The sequence below is a fragment of the Callorhinus ursinus genome, unplaced genomic scaffold (genome assembly GCF_003265705.2).
Source record: "Callorhinus ursinus isolate GAN/ISIS: 27379988/994484 unplaced genomic scaffold, GSC_fseal_2.0 scaffold12, whole genome shotgun sequence".
NCBI classification, from domain to species: Eukaryota; Metazoa; Chordata; class Mammalia; order Carnivora; family Otariidae; genus Callorhinus; species Callorhinus ursinus.
In genome coordinates, this window is record NW_027397074.1 from 37,242,006 (window position 1) to 37,264,033 (window position 22,028).

The 22,028-nt window shown below is 34.6% G+C and overlaps 1 protein-coding gene across 6 annotated transcripts in view; it reads left to right on the forward strand.

Annotated features, from left to right (window-relative positions):
- ABCB5 (ATP binding cassette subfamily B member 5) overlaps positions 1-22,028 on the forward strand; it is a 118,270-nt gene that overhangs the window by 65,381 nt on the left and 30,861 nt on the right. For 5 of the 6 annotated variants that reach the window (XM_025873293.2, XM_073898574.1, XM_073898576.1 and 2 more), the window contains 4 exons: positions 7,512-7,655; positions 8,621-8,725; positions 8,902-8,979; positions 15,050-15,133. In XM_025873293.2, the coding sequence (XP_025729078.1) occupies positions 7,512-7,655; positions 8,621-8,725; positions 8,902-8,979; positions 15,050-15,133 (411 nt within the window). Of the gene's footprint in view, positions 1-7,511; positions 7,656-8,620; positions 8,726-8,901; positions 8,980-11,315; positions 11,371-15,049; positions 15,134-22,028 lie in introns of those variants that run through there. The other variant, XM_073898578.1, reaches the window with a different exon arrangement.

Here is a 22,028-nt window from a genome sequence, read left to right on the forward strand (position 1 = left end):
GGTTTTCTTTGAGACCTATGGGTTATTTAGCACATTGTTATAAATCCTTCTGGTAAGGAATCCTCAGACTTCACCAGTCTTCCAAAGGGGTTCATGACACAAAGCAGGATGAGAACTGTTGCATTAAGAGAATCTTATTCAGAAGAGTGCATGTACTGATTTATCTGATTTGGCTGCTGTGTGGAGAATGGTATTTGGGAACCAGGGTGGGATCAAGGAGAACAGGGCAGGGAAGAGATGATGGTGGTTAAGTAATGGACCTGATGGACCTGATTAAAGCTCTCTAATGAGAAATAAATTATAGATGGAGAAGCAGCTAGGATAGGAAAAATTTTAATTCAGGTTGAAAAGCAGTAGCCAACAAAGGAGCCTAAAGAATGACTGGAAAATAAAAGGAAAGCCAAGAAAGTGTAGTATCATAGAAGCTGATGAAGAAAAGTGTTACAGCTTTAGGAAACAAACTGAGGGTTACTGGAGGGGAGGGGGCTGGGAGAGGGGTAAATGGGTGATGGGCATCAAGGAGGGCACATGATATAATAATGAGCACTGGGTGTTATATGCAACTGATGGATCACTGAACTCTAACTCTGAAACTAATAATATACTAAATGATAATTAATTGAATTTAAATAAAATAACCTTTTAAAAAATAAATAAAAAAATGTAATTTCCCCTTGTTTCCTAAAAAATAAAAAATAAAAAAAAGAGGAAGAGATCATTTGTGTCAATTGCTGTGAAAACCAGATGAAATTAGAGATTTCTGCTTCCAGCCAAGGTAGGTTAACAGGGACTGGATTTACCTTTCTGCTTGAAACACCTAAAAATGAAACAACACATGTGAAACAGTTTTCTAACATTGGACATCAGGTAGAACAAGATCCTGATCCCTGAGGAAAGGGAAACAAATGAGGAGAATTTTATCATTGGCCCATGTTACTGCCTGGGTTGTTTCTAAGCCTCAGAGCTAGAAGGGAAACACATGCAGGACACAGGAAGCCAAATTAGGGAGCATCCTCAGAGCAAAGAATGAAGAGAGAACTGCTCAGAGTGCCAGAGATCTCCATAGGTTCTCCATTGAGTCTTCATCTGAATACTGATCAGCCCATTTATTGAGAAAACTTCCAAAGACAGAGGAAAGATCTACCAGAAAGAATGAAAGGAATAATCCTTTCACAAAGGCTCACAAAGGGTCAGGAGTAGTTCTTATTCTTTTTTAAGTTTTTATTTTAAAACTGTCTCAAAACAGTTTTATTAAAACTGTTCCAGTTAGTTAACATACAGTGTTATATTAGTTTCAAGTGTACAATATAGTGATTTAACACTTCCATACATCACCTGGTACTCATCAGGACAAGAGCACTCCTTAATCCCCATCACCTATTTAACCCATCCCTCCCCTCTGGTAACCACCAGTTTAAGAGTAATTCTTATTAAATGAGCCAGAGTGAGCAGTTTCTAAATTCATGGGTTGTAGAGTTGGATATTAAGGAAAATATTACCCTGGGAGGTGGGGTGGGAGGGGTAGAAATAGCCCCATTCTAAATGCAGCTCTGAACCCAACTAACAAAACCTAAAAGCAAACATCAAAAGGATCAAACTATTTCCAAGTAATTTAAATGTGTTCCAGTACAAAGCTCAATAATATATATAAGAATTCAAAAGTCCTGGGGCACCTGGCTAGCTCAGTTGGTAGAGCATACAACTCCTGTTTTTAGGGTTGTAATTCAAGCCCCATGTTTGATGTAGAGATTACTTAAAAAAATAAAATCTTTGGGGTGCCTGGGTGGCTCAGTTGGTTAAGTGCCTGACTTTGGCTCAGGTCATGATCTTGGGGTTCTGGGATAGAGCCCTGCGCTGGGTTCCTCACTCAGCAACAAGTCTCCTTAAAAAAAAAAAAAAAAAGAATTCAAAAAAACCCAGTGAGTAAAATTTAGTGTCTGGCATCTAATCAAAAATCACCAGACAAGTAAAGAAGCAGGAAAATAGTTCCCAAAATGAAGAGTAACTGAATCAATAGAAATAGACCCAGAAATGACACACTTGGTAGAATTAGTAGGAACAGTAAACAGTTATTATAACTGTATTTCATATGTTCCCAAAGGAAAGGCAAAAACATTTGAATAAACAATGACTCTTAACTATAGAGAACAAATTGATGGTTACCAGGGAGGCGATCGGGGGGTGGATTAAATAGGTGATGGGGATTAAGGAGTGCACGTGTCATGATGAGCACCAGGTGATGGATGGAAGTGTTGAAACACTATACTGTACACCTGAAACTAATATTACACTGTATGTTAACCAACTGGAATTTAAATTAAAACTTTTAAAAAAATAACTCATTTTAAAAAAATATATGATATGAGACTTAAAGTAGTATTGAGAAAGAAATTTATACAACTAAGCACCTATATTATATAAAAAGGAAAGACCTCAAATTAATAAAGTTACCCCTTAAGAGACTAGAAGGAAGAAAGTCATAATGAAAAAAAATTAATGAAATCCAAAGCTGGTTCTTTGAGAGCATCAATAAACTGAAAAACCACTGGACTGACTAAACAAGTTAAGAAAAAACACACAAATTACCAATATCAAGAATGAGAGTGGCGACATCATTACAGGTTCTACAGATATTAAAAGAATAATAAGATAATCTTATGAAAACATTTAAGCAAATAAATCCTACAACTCAGATGAAATGGACAAATTCTTTGAAAGGCACAAACTACCAAAGCCCACTCAAGAATAAATTAATTAAAAAAGAATAATAGCTTGAATAATCTACATCTGCTCAAAGGAAATTGAATCTGTAGTGAAAACATTTTCCTTAAAGGAAACTTCAGGTCCATTTGGCTTAACTGGTGAATTCTACCGAACAGAAAATTGAAGAGAAAGGAGCTCCTATTCTATGAGACCAACATTACTCTGGTATCAAAATTACCAAAGATGTTACAAGGAAACAAAATTATAGATAAATATCCAACAATGAACATAGATGGAAAAATTCTTAACAAAATTTTGGTAAATCTAATGAACACTATATAAAAAAAATAATACATCATCACCAAGTAGGATTTATCTAAGAAGTACAAGTTTGGTTTAACATTAAGAAATTGATGTAATTCCTCTTATTAAAAAAATTAAAAGAAAAAACTAATCATCTCAATCAATGCAGAAAATTCATTTGACAAAATGCACTGTCTATTCCTGATAACTCTCAGCAAACTAGGGATTGAAAGAAATTGTCTCAACCTGATAAAGGGCAACAACAAAAGATCTACAGCTAATATCATTCTCAACGGTGAAAGACTAAGATCAAGAACAAGGCAAGATGTACACTTCCCACCACTTTTAATCAACATTGTGCCAAGTTCCAGCCTATGCAATAAGGCCAGAAAATGAAAAGAATCCAGATAGGAAAGAAAGATATAAAAATGTCTTTATTCAAAGATAACATGATTATTTATGTAAACAATCCTATGGAATGCACCCCAAAAAAGGTACTAAAACAGGTAATTGAGCTTAGCAAGGTTGCAGAATACATGATCAATATACAAAAATAAAAAATAGGAATTGAAATTTTAAAAATAATGTCATATACAGTAGTATCAAAAATATGAAATACTTGGGGATAAATTTGATAAAAAATTATAAGATCCACACACTGAAATATATAAAATATCACAAAGAAAAATGAAAGGGGAGCTAAATAAATTGAGGAATATACCATGTATATCAAGAGTAAGAATGAATAAGAAGATTCAATATCATTGAGATGTCAGTTCTCCTCAAGCTGATCTACAGGTTCAAGGCAATACCAATCAATATTTCAGCAGGCTTTTTTGTAAAATTTGACAAACTACTTCTGAATGGAAAATCAAAAGGAAAAATTAAGCAAAACAACTTTGAAAAAGAACAAAGTTGGAAGATTTGTACTACCTAATTTCAATTCTTAGTATACAGCTATAGTAATCAAAATAAAGTGCCACTAGCACAAAAATAAACAAATAGATCAATAGAGCAGAATAGAGTTAAGAAATAGACCCACACATATATGTTTAATTATATTTAGATCAAAGTCCAAAGGCAATTCAATAGTGAATGTATAGTCTTTTCAAGAAATGATGCTATACCTCTATACAACTATATACAGAATAATCATCCTCAATCCATACCTCAGATCACAGATAAAAATTAACTCAAAATGGATTACGGAGCTTGCTATAAAACCTAAAGTTAGAAAACTTCCATAAGAAAATCTAGCAGAAAATCTTTGTGACTTTGAATTTAGCAAAGATTTCCTAGATACAACACCAAAAGCACAATTTATAAAAGAGAAAAAAATTACAAATTAGACTTGACCAAAATCAAGACCTTTGCTATTTGTAAAACACTTTTAAGAGATGAAAAGATAGGCCATAATCTGGGAGAAAATATATGTAAGTCACATATCTGATAAAGGATTTGTGTCCAAAATATCCAGAGAACTCCCAAAGCACAATAAGAATACCAGCAATCCAAATGAAAAATGGGCAAAAGATTTGAATAGACATTTTGCCAAAGAAGATGTGCATATGGGAAACAAGCATACAAAAAGATGCCAAACGTCATTAGTCATTAGTGCAAATTAAACTTGTAATTGAGATATCATGACACACCTAATAGAATGGTGAAATCTAAAAAGACTGACTCTAGTAAGTGTTGGCAATGATGTCAAGCCACCAGTACTCCACATTTTGCTGGTGGGAATATGAAATGGTAAACTCATTTTGGGAAGCAGTTTGGCAATTTCTTAAAAAGTTGAACATACACCTACTACCTGGTCCAGCCATTCTATCTCTAGGTATTTACCTGAGAGAAATGAAAGCATATGTCCACAAAAAGTCTTGAATTTGAATATCCATAGCAGTGTTATTTGTAATAGCCAAATTCATGTCAACAGGTGAATGGATATATAAATTTTGGCATATCCATACAATGGAAAACTGCTCAGCAGTAAAAATGAATGAAATGTTAATTTATACAATATTATGAATAAATCTCAAAGTAATTATGTTGAACAAAAGAAGCAGATGAAAAAGAATACACACTTTATGATTTCATTTATATAAATTTTTAGAAAATGCAAAATAATCTGTAGTGACAGAAAGCATGTCAGTGATTGTAGGGGAAGAGGATTGGCAGCTGAGAGGTGTGGGAGAGGGGGATTACAAAAGGCAGTAGAAAACTTTGGAGGTAATGGATATGCTCATTATCTAATGGTTTCATGGGTGTATAGTTATATCTAAACTTACCAAGTTGTACATTTTAAATATATAGTTTGTTGTATGAAAACAGTAATAATTCATTATGGCTCTAAAATATATGAAATTTAAAATTCTTTAGGAGGGTTTGTTTTTTAACTTTTTAAAGATTTATTTATTTATTTATTTATTTATTTATTTATTTATTTATTTATTTATTTTAGAGAGAGAGAGAGAGAGAGCAGCAGCAGGAGGAGGGCCAGCGGGAGGGGAAGGAGATAATCTCAAGCAGACTTTCCCCTGAGCACAGAGCCAGATGCAGGGCTTGATCTCACAAACCTGAGATCATGACCTATGCCAAAATCAAGAGTCAGACTCTTAACCGACTAAGCCACCCAGGCACCCGTTTTTTAATTTTTTAAAGCCCTTTTGTATCTCTTTACAAAATATCTATAATTTCATATATTTTTATATCAGATTCTCTTAAAACATGCTATAACCTGAAACATATTTAGGGAGCACAGAAACTTTTATGATCTTACTGAAATTTTTCATTTTGTTTTTGTCTTACTTTATCCTTTTCTATCTTTATAACATTAAGTAATACCCATTTCTTTAACCTGCTATTGTATATTTTTCCAAAGACAAAAGGATACATTATTTTGTAGGAGTGAGATAGCCTACCTATATTTACTGTCTCTAATTTACTGATGTTATATCCTGGGACACACTAAGTCTTAGTTTCATTACAAAATGAGGTAATTTTATAAAAACTTTGACAGAAAATCTCTGCTCAGTGCTTGACAAAGAGTTGGTATGCAACTTTTTAAATTTCTGTATATTCTTTTGAACAGTCACCTAACTGAAAAGTAAGACTTTTTGTGATGATGATCTTCAGAAAACTTCAGAAGGAAAGATAATAGTCAAATTATTAAGTAACCCAATATAACTGTGGTTTACCCATCCTGAAAATAGACTATGAAGACTTTAGAATTTTAAAAGTTCTATTGTTCAAACAATAGGGTTTACATTACAGTTGCCAGACTAGTATTAAAGCAAGAATTACAACTATTTTGTAGTCATTCCTGAAGAATTCTCTTATTAGGTTCATAAATGTCATTACTTCAAGAGTGAATGTCAAGAGGAAGTTTTAATATAGGAAATGCCTAGTAGTTTGCTGTCTACTAGTCAAAGTAATTACTCACAACAAAGTTATTCACAAGATTTTTTTAGGTTTCTGAAATAAATCCACTACATATGTTTACAAGAGCAAGGAGAAATCATTATCATATTATTTATCCTCTGATCATCATGACTGCTATCTCCCCATTCACCCTCCACACATCCCAGAAAGAGCTGACAGATACCAAAATAGTTACTTGCATTTTGCTTTCTCTGTATAAGACCTGGGATTTTTGCACAATATAATCCTTCCTCTATAATAATACCGAGTTAAACTTAATTCTAAAAATAATCCGATGGGTGCCTGGGTGGCTCAGTTGGTTAAGAGGCTGCCTTCATCTCAGGTCATGATCCCAGGGTCCTGGGATTGAGGCCCACATTGGTCTCCCTACTCCGTGGGGAGTCTGCTTCTCCCTCTCCCCCACTTGTGCTCTCCCCTGCTTGTGTTCTCTCTCTCTCTCTCAAATAAATAAAATATTCAAAAAATTAATAAAAATAATCTGAGACTATAGGAGCTGATATCATCCCCCTTGGAGAGATGAAGAAACTGAGACTTGGTGATTTAAAGTAATATGCTCAGATATTGCAGAATTTTACTTGTGAATGGGAACCCTAAAACAAGCTTTAAACTAAGATATTAGAAAAAATGTTTCTGAAAATAAGTCATGAAACTGGAAAACTTTCAAGCTTGAAATGCTAGTAAAATTTTTACTTTCGGTCTATGCTTAGTTCCTTTTGTCTTATCCTAGGGTATAATATTCCATCTAGGAATAAAGAAAATATGCCTATCATTTCTTCTGAGAGTATTAGCTGTCAGAATTTGAGTTAATCTGTACTTTTTAAATGACAGTAACAGTGAAATACCAAAAGGATAAATTGCACAAATAGTCGCTTTGGGGTAAGATTTACATGTTGAGGACATCAAGTCATGTGGGTGGTGAAATTTTTCTAAGAAATATTCTACATTTACTCTGCCACCTATTATATTTGATATTTTACATTACAAATCTGTTTAAAATTGGCTAACTTCTCTAGGTTCCATTATGCTCTCAAACTGGGGTTTTAACCAAAGTATTTTATTCATAGACAAATCTTCCTGAAGTTTCTCTGTTTAAAATTTTTAAATTAATCAAGTCTGAATGGCTTTCTGTGGTTCTGGGGACATTGGCTGCTGTTCTAAATGGAACTGTTCATCCAGTATTTTCCATCATCTTTGCAAAAATCATAACTGTAAGTAAGGCTAATTTGCTAATATTTTTAACAATTTTAAACAAAATATAGTCTGAGAGAACAGACCTGTTGTACTTTGACCCAGCAGTGGGGAAATTGGGACTTGCAGTGGGTCACCCATAGTGTAGGATCCATGATAGGAAGGTTAACAAACGTTCTCAGGGGATAAGCCAGCCTCTATTGTGAAGTCTTGGCTGGGCCTTGTTGACTGGGCAATCAGTAAAGAAATTACTTTGTTTTCTAATTTTGACTCCAGTGCTGTATCAGCATTCCAAAGCACTGAAGCAATAAAATAGACAAATACAACTACTCTTCTTTCAACTAGTCCGAACAATGGCCGTTTTTTATTACCAGCCAGCTCAAGGAGAGGAAATAACAAGAGCTTGGGATTGTGCCAAGGGACTCAGGAGAGCTGATGGATTCAAGAACACAGTCACGTTAAGTCTTCAGTCTCCCAGATTTGCACAGCTACGCTTTGTCAACATAGATGCCAATATATGTATAATTACTAATCTTAGGAACAATTTCTAGGGACATGTATAAAGGTCTCACATTACATTGAAAGTACATTTAAGTACATTGTACTTAAATGTACTTTAGTACATTTAGTACATAAATAGAAGAATATTAAGAAACTTAAGTTATTAGCAATTATTAGAAATAGTAATTCAAACAAACTGGTGATTTCTTTGAAAATATACTGCGATAATAATAGCAGATAGAAGACTCATTGTCTGATCTCATATTTACATAGCTTAAGTGAGAAATTTGACAGCAAGTCATTTTTTTATCATGTGTAATGAACATAGTGGATAGAATAATGGTGCACTTATTTTCCCCCAAAATGTATATATAATCTTATTCTTATGTTGAAATCCATTCAAAATTCCTGATAGACATTGCAGTTTTTTCCTTCCTTTAGATTTTCTTCCAATCACCTGATAAAAAAATCTATTCCTTTTCAGATGTTTGAAAATGATGATAAAACCACATTAAAGCATGATGCTGAGATATATTCCATGATATTTGTCATTTTGGGTGTTATTTGCTTTGTCAGTTATTTCATTCAGGTAAGCTTTTAATGAATTAAACAATCTTGAACATGATTATTTTTATGTCATCCTCTCTGAGTTAAAAATAACAATATAATAAATAAAATATAAATAAGTAAATGTAGTGACTAAATGTTACAAAGAAATAGAAAAGAGAATTAAGAATAAATACAGATTTTCTTTTTGTTTTCCAGGGATTATTTTATGGCAGAGCAGGGGAAATTTTAACTATGAGATTAAGACATTTGGCATTTAAAGCCATGTTGAATCAGGTCAGTGTTTAGTTGATTTTTTATTTTATTTAAAATGTATTTTTAAATATTCCAACTTGTAGTTTTTCAAGTCAATTTCTTGACACAATCTTTCCTTTGATCCCTTAAGACCATGCTCTTTGTGTTCTAAGCAGCATCTAACATCAGAGTTCTTACAGTATATTTTTCTAATAGGAGCAAGTTCAAAATTGTTTGAAAATAGAAAACAGAATTCCTTTCTCCTTGTGTTTATCTTGACAAATCCTTTTTTTAAATGTATAATGTGGTGTTTTAGGATCAGATTGAAAGGCCATATAAAACCTGAGAAGAATTAAGAGCTACAGTATCTCAGGGAACATATTTTAAAAGGAGGAGTTAATTCTTCTAGGTCTCATCCATGTGCATAACTTAAGTTTTTTCACTCCATGCTTCTGAAAGCAGCCAATCTCTCTGTCCTCATCAGAAAAGTCCTGAATTGAGGCAGGTTGGCCTGCCATACACAGATGATCAATGCCACCTGTGAAATAAGTAAAACTAGGTAGATCAAGTAGTAATCTTAAGAAGTGAATCTTGGGGGCAAGTGGCAGGAATGTCTGAGATCGGCACTTCTAAAATTCTTTCAGGAGGCTGCGTTCCCTGTATTGGGTTCCCTGAAAGCTAATATTCATTCGGAGCCCTTCACCATACGTTCTGTCACCAAAGCTCCCTGTGCAGGAGGAAATAGCTTCCTGCCAAGGTCATTGCTTTTCAGAAATAGAATTACTGTCACTCCAGCTGAGTCGTCAAAGCCAGTTTTTACATCTTGTGATGTTTAGCAATAGTGCTCAGAGGGCTGCCTAGTAACAAAAGTACTTGGCCTTCTAAGAAGCCCCTGCCGGATCATGTGAGCATTGTGGAACCCAAAGTTGAGATACTGCCCACCACCCCCATCTCGGAACAGAAGGGTGGGAAGCCAGAGCCGCCTGCTATGCCACAGCCAGCACCCACAGCATAACAGGGTCTCTTTGGCAGCTGGATCTGGAGACTGGATTTTAATCCGTAAAGACCTTTAATAAAATCTTTGAGAAAGAAAAAAAAATCCTAGGCCTTTTTGCTTTCGGGGAACTACAAGCTACAAAATTCAGTAAAGCAAGTGCAAGTTTTCTCATAGCAGCTTGATGCTCTGAAGCAGTTGGGGCCTGACATTCTCTGCTCAAAATTCTGTCAGAGATAATTGAAGACTCTCCTTAATCCAGAAAAACAAAAATATACTTGAGGGATCATAAAACCATTTAATGCCTGCACAACTCACTCAAGTTAAAGTTATACTTTAATTTTGTTTTTTATTTATGAACACTTCATATCCTTTCCTCAAATATTTGATGGAATTAGGTAGGATTTTAATTAACTAATACTATATTTCACACTTATTGATAGTTTCTGCTCATTTTTGTTTTTCCACATTCAAGGAAATTTATTTTTTTCAATTTCCAGGAATTTTTGACAGTGTACCCTGAATGTCTGAATGTTTTGAACAAAAGAATATATATAACTTTTCCAAACACTGCTTTGAACTTTGTCTCTAGAGGTTCAGAGTGTGCTTTTGGTGGAGTCTCAAGCCCAGGAGCCAGTTTAACCAGTGGTTACTGTTAATCCAATATCGTGAAGGTTAATACTAGACATTAATGCTCTGCCTACCATTAGCTATGTAAATAGCTGGACAGTAACATTCTTGGATAAAGTAGCTTCTGCCCACAAGAATTCCCCGATTTATAAACGAGAAACTATGATCCTTCAAAAAACACACACATTCAAAGACACACACAGAAACTCTGAGCTATTCAGCAGATGTTATTAAATTTGCCCATAAATTCAACTCAGTCCCTTTCAGCTCATTGTTTGTTTTTCCTCTTCATGCTTTAGCATTCTTTTTGCTTCTTATCTTTGCTTTTTCACATTGGGGAATTGGGCCTTTTCTTTATAAATACCTTCCCAGTTTCAGTTTTGTCTATATTAAGGGACTCCTAATGTGTACTTTTGCCTAACTCTTATTACCTGGTTTTTGTCCTAAGACTTTTTAAGGCTTAGAAAGCATCCTGAAACTTGCACTGTTTTTTATAACTATTTTGAAACTTCGTTTGAGGTAGAGGTATTTATGGAATCAGGTGTGGTCTTTTTGCAGGTATAAAATCTGTATTTTATTTGATTACTTGACATCCTTCCAATTGAAAAGAATGTTCTCAGTGTTGCTGACTTCAATGGTTGAAAATAATTCATTGCTCAAAGCTAAATTTAATTTCTTAACAATAAATATTGACCTAAAGATCTGCTGGATTTCTGAACAGATATGTATTTTTGCCTATTTCTCTTTAAATTAGATTGGCTAGGGCTTCTTTGGGGGTCTCTAAATCATGAGATGATAGAATTAACGGTGATCACTAAGGGATTTCAAAAAGCTACCTCCAAAAGGATTTGAGGTAACAAGTCCTGAAGCAAGAGAAACAGGTAATGAGACTCAACTATAATGCTTCAGTTAAATGGGAGGTAGAACATGATAGTTGATTAAAAACTCTGGCATCTGGTTGCCTAAGTTCAAATCCTGGCCTCAGCACTTGCCAGCTATGTGGCCTTGAGCAAGTTATTTAATCCCTCAGTACCTTGGCTTCCTCATTTATAAAATATGGATAGTCATAGTATCTACCTCATACAGTTATGATGATTGAGAAAATATGTACCAACTATGTATGCATCATAATGTTATTGTATTTTTTTACTTCTAGTATAATTATTGAATTATAGGGAAAAAATGGATTTACTAGTCTCAAAAAACCTGATAGTCTTACTTATAATCATGTTACCATCAGGAAAAGGAAAAGCAAGCTAATTTTTACTCAACACCAGCTATGTTCCAGAAACTCTAAGTGTTTTAGCATATATTGCCTACGCTGGAATACAGTCCCTGGAGTACACATTGCTGACTTGTTGGAAAGTAATCTTGGACATCTTGTTGATTGAACATAGATAATGACTAAGACTAGTCACATATATATCCTATGCCTAGTGTGTTATACAAGTTACTCTAGAATCAAGAATGTAATATTCCATAATAAATTATCCTTTCTAGATTTTTACTTTATAGTTTATCTAAAATTTCTTTGTGCATTCCATGCCATGTTGAAATATAGAAATAATTAGAAAATGTAAAGTTTATCTTACTTTTTTTGAGTATACAATAAAAAAAAAACAGGTAATGTCTTCCAGTTCAAGAATGCTATAATTATTATCATTGCTGATGTGTGTTCACAGTATGTTAGGCTCTTGAATTGTGTTTTCAAAATGATGATTGGTAGTGCAAATTGTGATCTCTATAGGATGCTCTTTGGGTAGCTTGGATCCTTAACTCTTTGGAACACCTTTCCAGTGCAGGGGCTGTCATTCTGAGGTTGTACTTCCAGAGTAGTGCTGTCATACTGAGGTTGTACCCACCCTCACTGTTGCCATATTCCTCCACGGGAGTTTTCTTCTCACATAACTGTGTGATTAATACACAGCCCTCATTCTGTTATGCTTCTGTTTACTTAGTTGGCAGAAACATGTAACCTGGGTGTCAGGGCCCTGGCTGAGTTATAAGCCAACAATTCTTTTACTCTTCACTTACTAAAAATAAGTCATTTTTCAGAGACAGGCTCCACATGATTTTAATCCACAAGAGATATAAGTGGTTTGAGTGAGTGGGAGGAAACATTCAATAGCTAATAAAAGGAAATCAGAATTCCTCAGGCTGAGAAGTGCTAAGATGTGCTATCTCTATTTTCTGTTGAAAATAAAATTGGCTATAACATTATCCTTTTTTTGCTTATATTTTTGACTTATCTCCTTCAGATCACATGATTCTTGGCCACAGGGGTTTTACATTGGCCATTTTGCCTCTTTAGCCTCTCACAATGCCCCGTGCTTATAAGATCTAGGAAGTAATATGAAGTGTCAGGGAACATCTTGCCTATGTGGGTCTTAAAGAGAAGGAGATAGACTTTTTATCATTCATCAGTTTAGACAGAAAGGTTTGGAAATTTTTTTTTAATTTCAAGTTTTTATTTAAATTCTAGTTAGTTAACATACCTGGTAAAATTGGTTTCAGGTGTAGAATTTAGTGATCAATCACAACAGCCAGTACTGATCACAAGTGCCCTCCCCAATACCCATCACTCATTTAGCCCATCCCCCACCCTCCATCAACCCTCAGTTTGTTCTCTATAGTTAAGAGTCTCTTACAGTTTGCTTCCTTCTCTCTTTTTTCCCCATGCCCTACGTTTATATGTTTTGTTTCTTAAATTCCATGAGTGAAATCATATGGTATTTATCTTTCTCTGACTTACTTCACTTAGTATAATATGCTGTAGCTCCATCCCCATCATTGCAAATGGCAATATTTCATTCTCTCTGATGGCTGAGTAATATTCCATTGTATATATATATACCACATCTTCTTTATCAGTTCATCTGTCGATAGACATTTGGGCTCTTTCCATAATTTGCTATTGTTGATAATGCTGCTATAAACATCAGGGTGCATGTGCCCCTTACAATCAGTACTTTTGTGTTCTTTGGATAAACCTAGTAGTGTAATTGCTAGGTCATAGGGTAATTCTATTTTTAACTTTTTGAGGAAACTCCATGATGTTTTCCACAGTGGCATTCCCACCAACAGTGTAAGAGGGTTCCCCTTTCTCCACATCCTTGCCAACATCTGCTGTCTCCATTGTTGTTATTTTAGCCATTCCAACAGGTGTGAGGTGGTATCTTATTGTGGTTTTTATTTGTATTTCCCTGATAATGAGTGATGTTGAGCATCTTTTCATGTGTCTGTTAGCTATCTGTACTGTCTTCTTTGGAAAAAATGTCTGTTTGTGTCTTCTGCCCATTTCTTGACTGCATTATTTCTTTTGGGGGTGTTGAGTTTGATAAATTCATGATAGATTTTGGATACTAACCCTTTATCAGATATGTCATTTGCAAATACCTTCTCCCATTCCATAGGTTGTCTTTTAGTTTTGTTGATTGTTTCCTTCGCTGTGCAGAAGCTGAAGTCCCAATCATTCATTTTTGCTTTTGTTTTCCTTGTCTCCAGAGAAGTGTCTAGTAAGAAATTGCTACAGTCAATGTCAAAGAGGTTGCTGCCTCTGTTCTTCTCTAAGATTTTGATGGTGTCCTGTCTCACATTTAGGTCTTTCATCCATTTTGAATTTATTTTTGTGTATGGAGTAAGAAATTGTTTCAATTTCATTCTTCTGCATGTCTCTGTCCAGTTTTTCCAACACCATTTTTTGAAGAAAATTTTTTCCATTGGATATTCTTTTCTGCTTTGTCGAAGATTATTAGTTGACCATATGGTTGTGGTTCCATTTCTGGGTTTTCTTTTCTGTCCCACTGATCTATGTGTCTCTTTCTGTGCCAGTACTATATTGTCTTGATGCCACTACCATATTGTCTTGTAATACAGCTTGAAGTCTGGAATTGTGATGCCTCCAGCTTTGCTTTTATTTTTCAAGGTTGCTTTCGCTATTTAGGGTCTTTTGTGGTTCCATACAAATTTTAGAATTGTTTGTTCCTGTCCATGAAAAATGCTGGTGGTATTTTGATAGAGATTGCTTTAAATGTATAGATTGCTTTGGATAATATAGACATTTTAGCAGTATTTGTTTTTGTTTGGAAATATTTCTAAATTGTTTTGTGCATTAACTTTTTAATAGTCTTCTCTTCACAAATTACTTGTGGAGTAAAATTACAACTTCCTTGGTGGTTCAAAGTGACCATTTTTGATGTTGATTATTGTACAGTATTGTAGCATTGGTAATGTTCCAAGCTATTGGGCTTACGTTCTTCATTTTGTATCTAAGTATGAATCTTTGTGAAATAAGAAACAAAAGTCATTTGATCCATAGTATTTATAAGAATTAAATACCTGTGAGTGAGGGGGCAGGTAAATGCCTTCTGACTTATTACAACAGAATCACAAGTCAGAAAAGAATCTTTTTGATAACCATATGTTTCTTTGTTTTGTTTTGGTTTGTTTTTTTTTCATAACCACATGTTAATTCTCCTTTTTCTCTAGGATATTTCCTGGTTTGATGATAAGGAAAACAGCACGGGAGCCTTGACAACAATATTAGCCATAGATATAGCACAAATCCAAGGAGTATGTATATTGCTTTCTTGGGGGTTGTTTTTTTTTTTTTTTTTTTTGCTTTTATTCTTAAATGATGTATGTATGCAGTGTGTATGTGTGCACATACACGTATCTGTACATATTTGTAAGCTATACTAAGATGACCCGCTTCCTTAAGGAGACCAGGTAAGTCTCAGGGCTAACTGGGAGCTCTCAATGAAAGATATAAGGAAGTCTTTCAGTTCAGGATATTTTTAACAACAAGAAAAAAAGATATTATTGAATCACTACATTGTATACCTGAAATTAATGTAACCTTGTATGTCAACTATATGGTCACATAAAAAATAATAAAAAGGGGGAAAAAAAGATTTAGCACATATAAGAGGATAACCAGAGGACTAAAGAAGATACCAAGAATGAGTTAAAGAGCTAAGAATTGAATAGTAAGACAAGAAAACATAGCCAAAAGAAAACATACACATAATTTAGAAGTTTTAATAAAAGAAGAAAGTGTAGTTTTTCCTTCCAAGGATAGATTTGTCTTACCACAAAATAGAACAAGTTGGTTACATTTGTGAATATTCACAAGCAGCCATAATGTCTTGCAAAACTAATTTTATGATGTAGAAAAAGCTCAAGGGGAAAAGTGGCATCATCTTCATTTCTTCCTGGAACTCCTTTTCATTATTTGGAAGGCAAGGTTCTAAATTTATTAGACAGAATTTAAATTTTAAAATAGGGCTGAGAAGATCCATTTTACTGGCATAAGTGGAAAAAATGATGAATAAAATTTCACTTAATAGTCAAGTAATGAGCATAGCATTAATCTTCCATAGCACAATAGAATTATCTGAATGACAATTTCTGTGTTTAGGAATTACAGGGTTCACTCCCTTAGGGAAAAATATCCCTATAATTCCAGTTGAATCTCCATTCCATAAAATTTGCTACTTTTTTCTTATGTTCAGTTAGCCAGCATATAATACATCATAAGTTTTTGATGTACTGCTACTTTTTTCTTTACCATGCTGATATTTTTCTCTTACTACCTATCATTCAAATTTTTTAAAATTCCAGTGAAATAGGCATTCCTACTAGCAGCTATGTTAGACATGTATGACATCTTCTCTTTTATCAAGTATTTACTTCAGCCAAAAAAACAAATTAGAACTGAAAGACCAACATTACTCGCCTTACATTCATTAGTTGTTTTTAACAAATGGTGTTGTCTCTCATTGAGAAAAATTAATGAAAATATTTGTCAGCCTGATTACTTACAAGCATCTGGTTAATACCATTTGATCACTGGAAAGTTTCTTGTTGCAATTTGTAAATGTTGGTCTCATAACAATTTCTGGGCAAGTCAGATCATTTTCATTGAAAAGTAATAGCTAAAAATTAAATGGTTGAAATACTGATGGGAGATTTTAAAGCTGTCGAATTTAAAAAGCAAGACAAGCAAAGAAGTTTTCCAAGAGTGAGACTATGTCTACTGGCATGTAATTCACATAAACACTTGCTTTGCAATATAAAGGCAGATTCATATCTAACTTGAATGAATACTATTTCTACTGAAGGAAGAATTATTTACAAATCCTATTTGTCTGCTATTTATTTTTTCACAAAAACACACTAGAGATGAATTAATAAATACTAATTCGGGGTCATATTTCCTATCTTTTCAACGTATGACATATTCCATCTCAATTTCTTCATCATGCAATTTCAGTTAAATTTTATCAAATGTATTAGGGTAAATGTTCATAAAATAGCTCCCTAATAATAATAAATATTACTTTGAAACCTAAAAACTACTTTGAACTTTGAAACCTTTACTAATGGCCAAAAAACATATACACCCTTAGCCATTTTTAGAAACTGTGGTACTTTGAGAGTCATGAGAAAAACATGTTAGTGAAATAAACTCATAGAACAACATGATTCCTGAAATACTCGATTGAATACAACCAATTTAACTGATACTATTTGAGCTCAAAGTAATGGCTTATTGTCATACATCTGTCAACAGACTATTTTCTGTGTAATATATAGTGTTATTAAGGGTACAAAGCCATTTTAGATTCTTTGGAATACTAGGTTCCACAAAACTATAAAGTATTATTTCTGTATATTCTAGCAACCCCTTTTCATCACCCAAAAGTGTTACCTCATTTTTGTCCACAAGAAAGTGTGTTATTCATGCCGTAATGTACACTTGATATATACCACTGACAGATACAATGTTGGTTCCAAGAATTCTTCTTATCAGAACTATAATTATATTGTCCCAAGAAATCATAAAAATTTCATTTAATTTCAAGAGCCAGATAAATTGATTGGATTCTAGCCAGAGCTAGGATATCATTACTTGGACAAGGGTGACCTCATTTCCTGACTGAACTTTTTGACATGGGAAGTGTATAAAACAGTTTGATATTACTTGTGATTCAAACAATGTTAGTCATCATCAAAATGACTCTACCACAGTATAAGGGTGGCATATAATTGCTGTTTTGCCTTACCATTTTAGGTTGAATTCATTAAGAAACATTATCAAGTCTAAGCAAAAGCTAATATCCAGAGCAATAGTGGTTAAAGGGGATTCTTTTTGTAAAGGAAAATTTTAGTCTCAGCCCTGAACTCAGAATATTGCAGTGAAACTATCACTACTGAACCCTCAAACTGTTGTGTGGTAAGACAAGTCAAAATATCCAGCTTCCAATTTTGACAGAAATAGAAATAAAGATGGTTAAGTCTATAAGACCAAATGAACTTCATCATTGACCATAATTGTCCAATAATGTGTGATAAATTATTTTCCACAAAATACTTGTTGATAAGTAATACAGGGAATAAACCGAGTCTCTACACATCTTACATTTTCACAAACTTTGTAGATTTGTCCAAGTAAGCCTTTTTTTCTACTCCACAAATATTTTTATACCATTAGTTGTAATATATCTTAGCAGATTCCACTTCAGGTTATACTGACTTCCTTTTCATTTAACTTCTTAGAAAATATTATCACCTATAGTTGATCGACACAAACCATTTAGAGCAGCAAATTTTTTAGTCACTTCAGACTCAGCATTGTCTCCTCAGAAACCAACAACTGAGCAGTATCAGTAACATATGTCAATCCATCAAGAGCCAGGGAAAACTATTCAAAAAAATATACCTGGTTTTTGATTGACTATTGGTGATGCTGCAGTGTTGTCAACTTTCTGAGCAACTGTTCTCACCTAGGGGCTAATCGTCTGATACAGGTTTATGCTCGCTGAACACATTTCTTCCACTGCCGCAATTAAACATGATTTAGTTAACTCACGATTCGTAAATGATTTTCTTTGCTTAGCTAATGAATGAGCCACTCAAAAACTTACTTTGGTTTCAGCTTCATCTTCACTTTTTAGTTTTATGAAGAAATTCTACTAAAATGAGATATTCCATTTTAAATTTTCTAAGTCTTATGAATGTTGCTTTCCTGTAAATTAAGAATATTGTGATGAATGCTTAGTCTGGAAATGTTGACATATTTTGTATATTTGGTAGTACTATAGAATGTCATAATAAACACAACACTGTGGCATCTGATCAGAAAAAGTAATCCACAGTCCACTATGCCTTAAAAGTAGGACATTCAAGGTCTACTTTTCTCTTCCTTTCTTATTTTTAGATGATGGATATACAATGGTAATTTTTAAAACTAAGATAAAATGTCATAGTACAGCAATTCATGTGGCACTAAACATGCTGTCAAATTATAATTGCATCACAGATTTGTAGCACACTGAGAAGCAGTACAAAGTGAGGACAGTCGCACATATGGTTACTCTAGCAACTACTCAACACTATCATTATAATTCTAAGACAGCCACTCACAATAGGTAAAGAAAGGGCATGACTATGCTCCAGTAAAACTTTATGGACACTGAAATTTGCATTTGTAAAATTTTGATGTGGGTCTTCTTTATATGTTCCTTATCTCTTAACTTTTTGAATATGTTATCTAGTAATAACTTTTATTGTCATTATCTACTAAGTCTAACATTTGTGTCAGTTCTGGATCAGTGTCAATTAATTGATTTTTATGCCATCATGGGTCCTGTTTTGCTTTTTTATATATCTAGTAAATTTTGACTAGATGTCACACATTGAGAATATAACATTTTTGGGTGCTGCATATTTTTGTATTTCTATAAATGTTCTTGTTTTGTTCTGGGATTCAGTTAAGTTACCTGGAAACAGCTCAGTCCTTTAGGTCTTAATTTTAAGGTTTGTTAGGCAGGACTAGAACCTACTACTGAGGAAAGACCCTTATATACTCTACCCAATGCTCTGAGGGCATGAGGGCATGAGGTTTTCCTCTGGCAGGTGTGACTGAGCACTATTCCCAGCCCTCACACAAGACTCTCAGCTGATATTCAAAGAGGACCCTCTGCAGATCTCCAGATTTCTCTTTCTGTGTACCTCTCCCTTCTCTGGTGTTCTGTCCTGTGAACTCTAGGTTCCTTAGCTGGCCCAGATTCTCAGTTTTGTCTACTTAATTTAGGGAGTCTGTTGGGCTCTGTCTCAGTTTGCTCACCCTACACTCCAGCCTGGACGCTCTTTCAAGGGCCAAACTGGAGCAGTCACTGGGCTCACCTTGTTTGTTTCCCATCTCTGCCCTTGTTTCATATGACAGGATAAATCCATTTCTTGTTATCCCAGAAGCAGAAATCTTATCATATGGAATTTTATTTTATTTCTACAATTGCATTCTGAGTTTTCTTCCATTTATTTTCTTATACTAGCCATTCCTCTTTGTACACTATAATTTTCTTATAAAATTTGTATTCTCGGGGTGCTCAGGTGGCACAGTTTGTTAAGCAGCCAAACGAAAAGCCAACTTTTCGTTTCAGCTCAGGTTGTGCTCTCAGGGTTGTGAAACTGAGCCCAGCATTGGGCTCCGCGCTCAGCAGGGAGTCTGCTTGATACTCTCTCCCTCTCGTTCCACCACACCCCCCTCCCACTCTCTCTATAAAATAAATAAAATCTTTTAAAAAAAAGTTGTATTATCTGCATTTAGCAAATTGCCATAGACATAGTAATAATCCATAAATTGTTATCTAAATAATTATTTAGTCATGACTTTCTGCTCTTAATTTACAAGAAAAACTTGTATCTTTGTGCATGTTGCCAAAGAATCTAAGGAAGTTTAAATTTCCTGTGATTCCAGGGTATCTGGGTCTGCTTTCGGCTCAGGTAATGATCCCAGGGTCCTGGGATCGAGCTCTACATTGGGCTCCTTACTCAGTAGGGAGCCTGCTTCTCCCTCTGCCTGCCACTCCCCCTGCTTGTGCTCTCTCTCTCTCTCTCTCTCTCTCTGTCAAATAAATAAATAAAATCTTAAAAAAAAATTCCTGTGATTCTAGTCCTAAATTCTTTCCAGAGGTACACTGTCCTCTAGGTCTTTAAGGCTATTTTCTGTTTTCCTTTAGTTCTTGTTGTATTTTTCAAGGCCAGATGTCTATTATTTTCTGTTAATTATTCCTGGAACAGGAAAAATATATTCAGATTCTTCTTATCCTACCACCATCACCAAAAGGCAGGGGGTGGGAGGAGAGGAACAAGTTAGTATATTCATTTGCTAGGGCTGCCATTATAAAGTACCACAGACTGGGTGGCTTATACAACAGTAATTTATTTCCTCGCAGTTCTGATTGTTAGAAGCCCAAGATCAAGGTGTCAGCAGGATTGGTTTCATTTGGGGGTCCTCTCTGCTTGTCTTATAGACAGCTATATTCTAGCTGTGTCCTCATATGGTCTTTCCCATGCATGAGCACATGTCTGCATTCAAATTTCCATAACTTACATTGGAGTAGGGCTCACACTCGAGACCTCATTTTAACTTAATTACCTCCTTAAAGACCTCATTTCCAAATATAGTGACATTCTGAGGAACCAGGAGTCAGGACCACAACATATGAATTTGGGGTTAGAGAGAGACACAATTCATCCCATAACATACAATTTCATGTTTCTCCAGCATCATCCTTCAAATCTCAAGAGTCAGAGTGTAAGTCAGCATTAAGTAGCAAATGACAGTCCTATTTCAGCCTCATAGGTCTTAGAATTAGTGTATAATACCCTAAGACACTTAAAATAGTTTACCTGTCTGTCTTAGTTTTCATTATTTAATGGTTTGTTTGGTGTTTGCTCTTATTACTTGTTTTTACTTTTTTGGAATTTTCTTTTAGTGAGAAATAAGGAAATAGCAGATTACCAAATGAATCTTGAAGCTGAAGCCAGAAAAATATTTTAGGAAAAAGGCAGAGCCTTGGGGGACACAGGGCTTTTTGTTGTTGTTATTTTTTTTAATTTTACTTATTTATTTGAGAGAGAGAAAGTGTGTGTGAGAGAGATCACAAGAAGGGGGGGAAGGGTAAAGGGAGAAGCAGACTCCCCGCTGAGCAGGGAGCCCGATATGCAGGATTTGATCCCAGGACCCCAGGATCATGACATGTGCCAAAGGCAGACCTTTAACGGACTGACCCACCCAAGTGCCCTATTGTTGTTATTTTAATGATGATACTAATTTGAGGGTACTTTAGTGAAATCTGATATAATCTTCTAGAGAAGCAATTTGATAATATCTATCAAGAATGTAAGAGTATATACCCTTTAATGTATAACTCTAGTCTAGGTATTTTACATTAAGAAATAAAAGATGAGCATGAAGATTTTGCACAGAAATGCTCATTACATCTTTATTTTTAATAGTGAAAAGTTGGAAGCAATCTAAATATTTTTTTAAAGATTTTATTTATTTGACAGAGAGAGACACAGCAAGAGAGGGAACACAAGCAGGGGGAGTGGGAGAGGGAGAAGCAGGCTTCCCACCAACATCGGGCTCCATCCCAGGACACTGGGACCATGACCT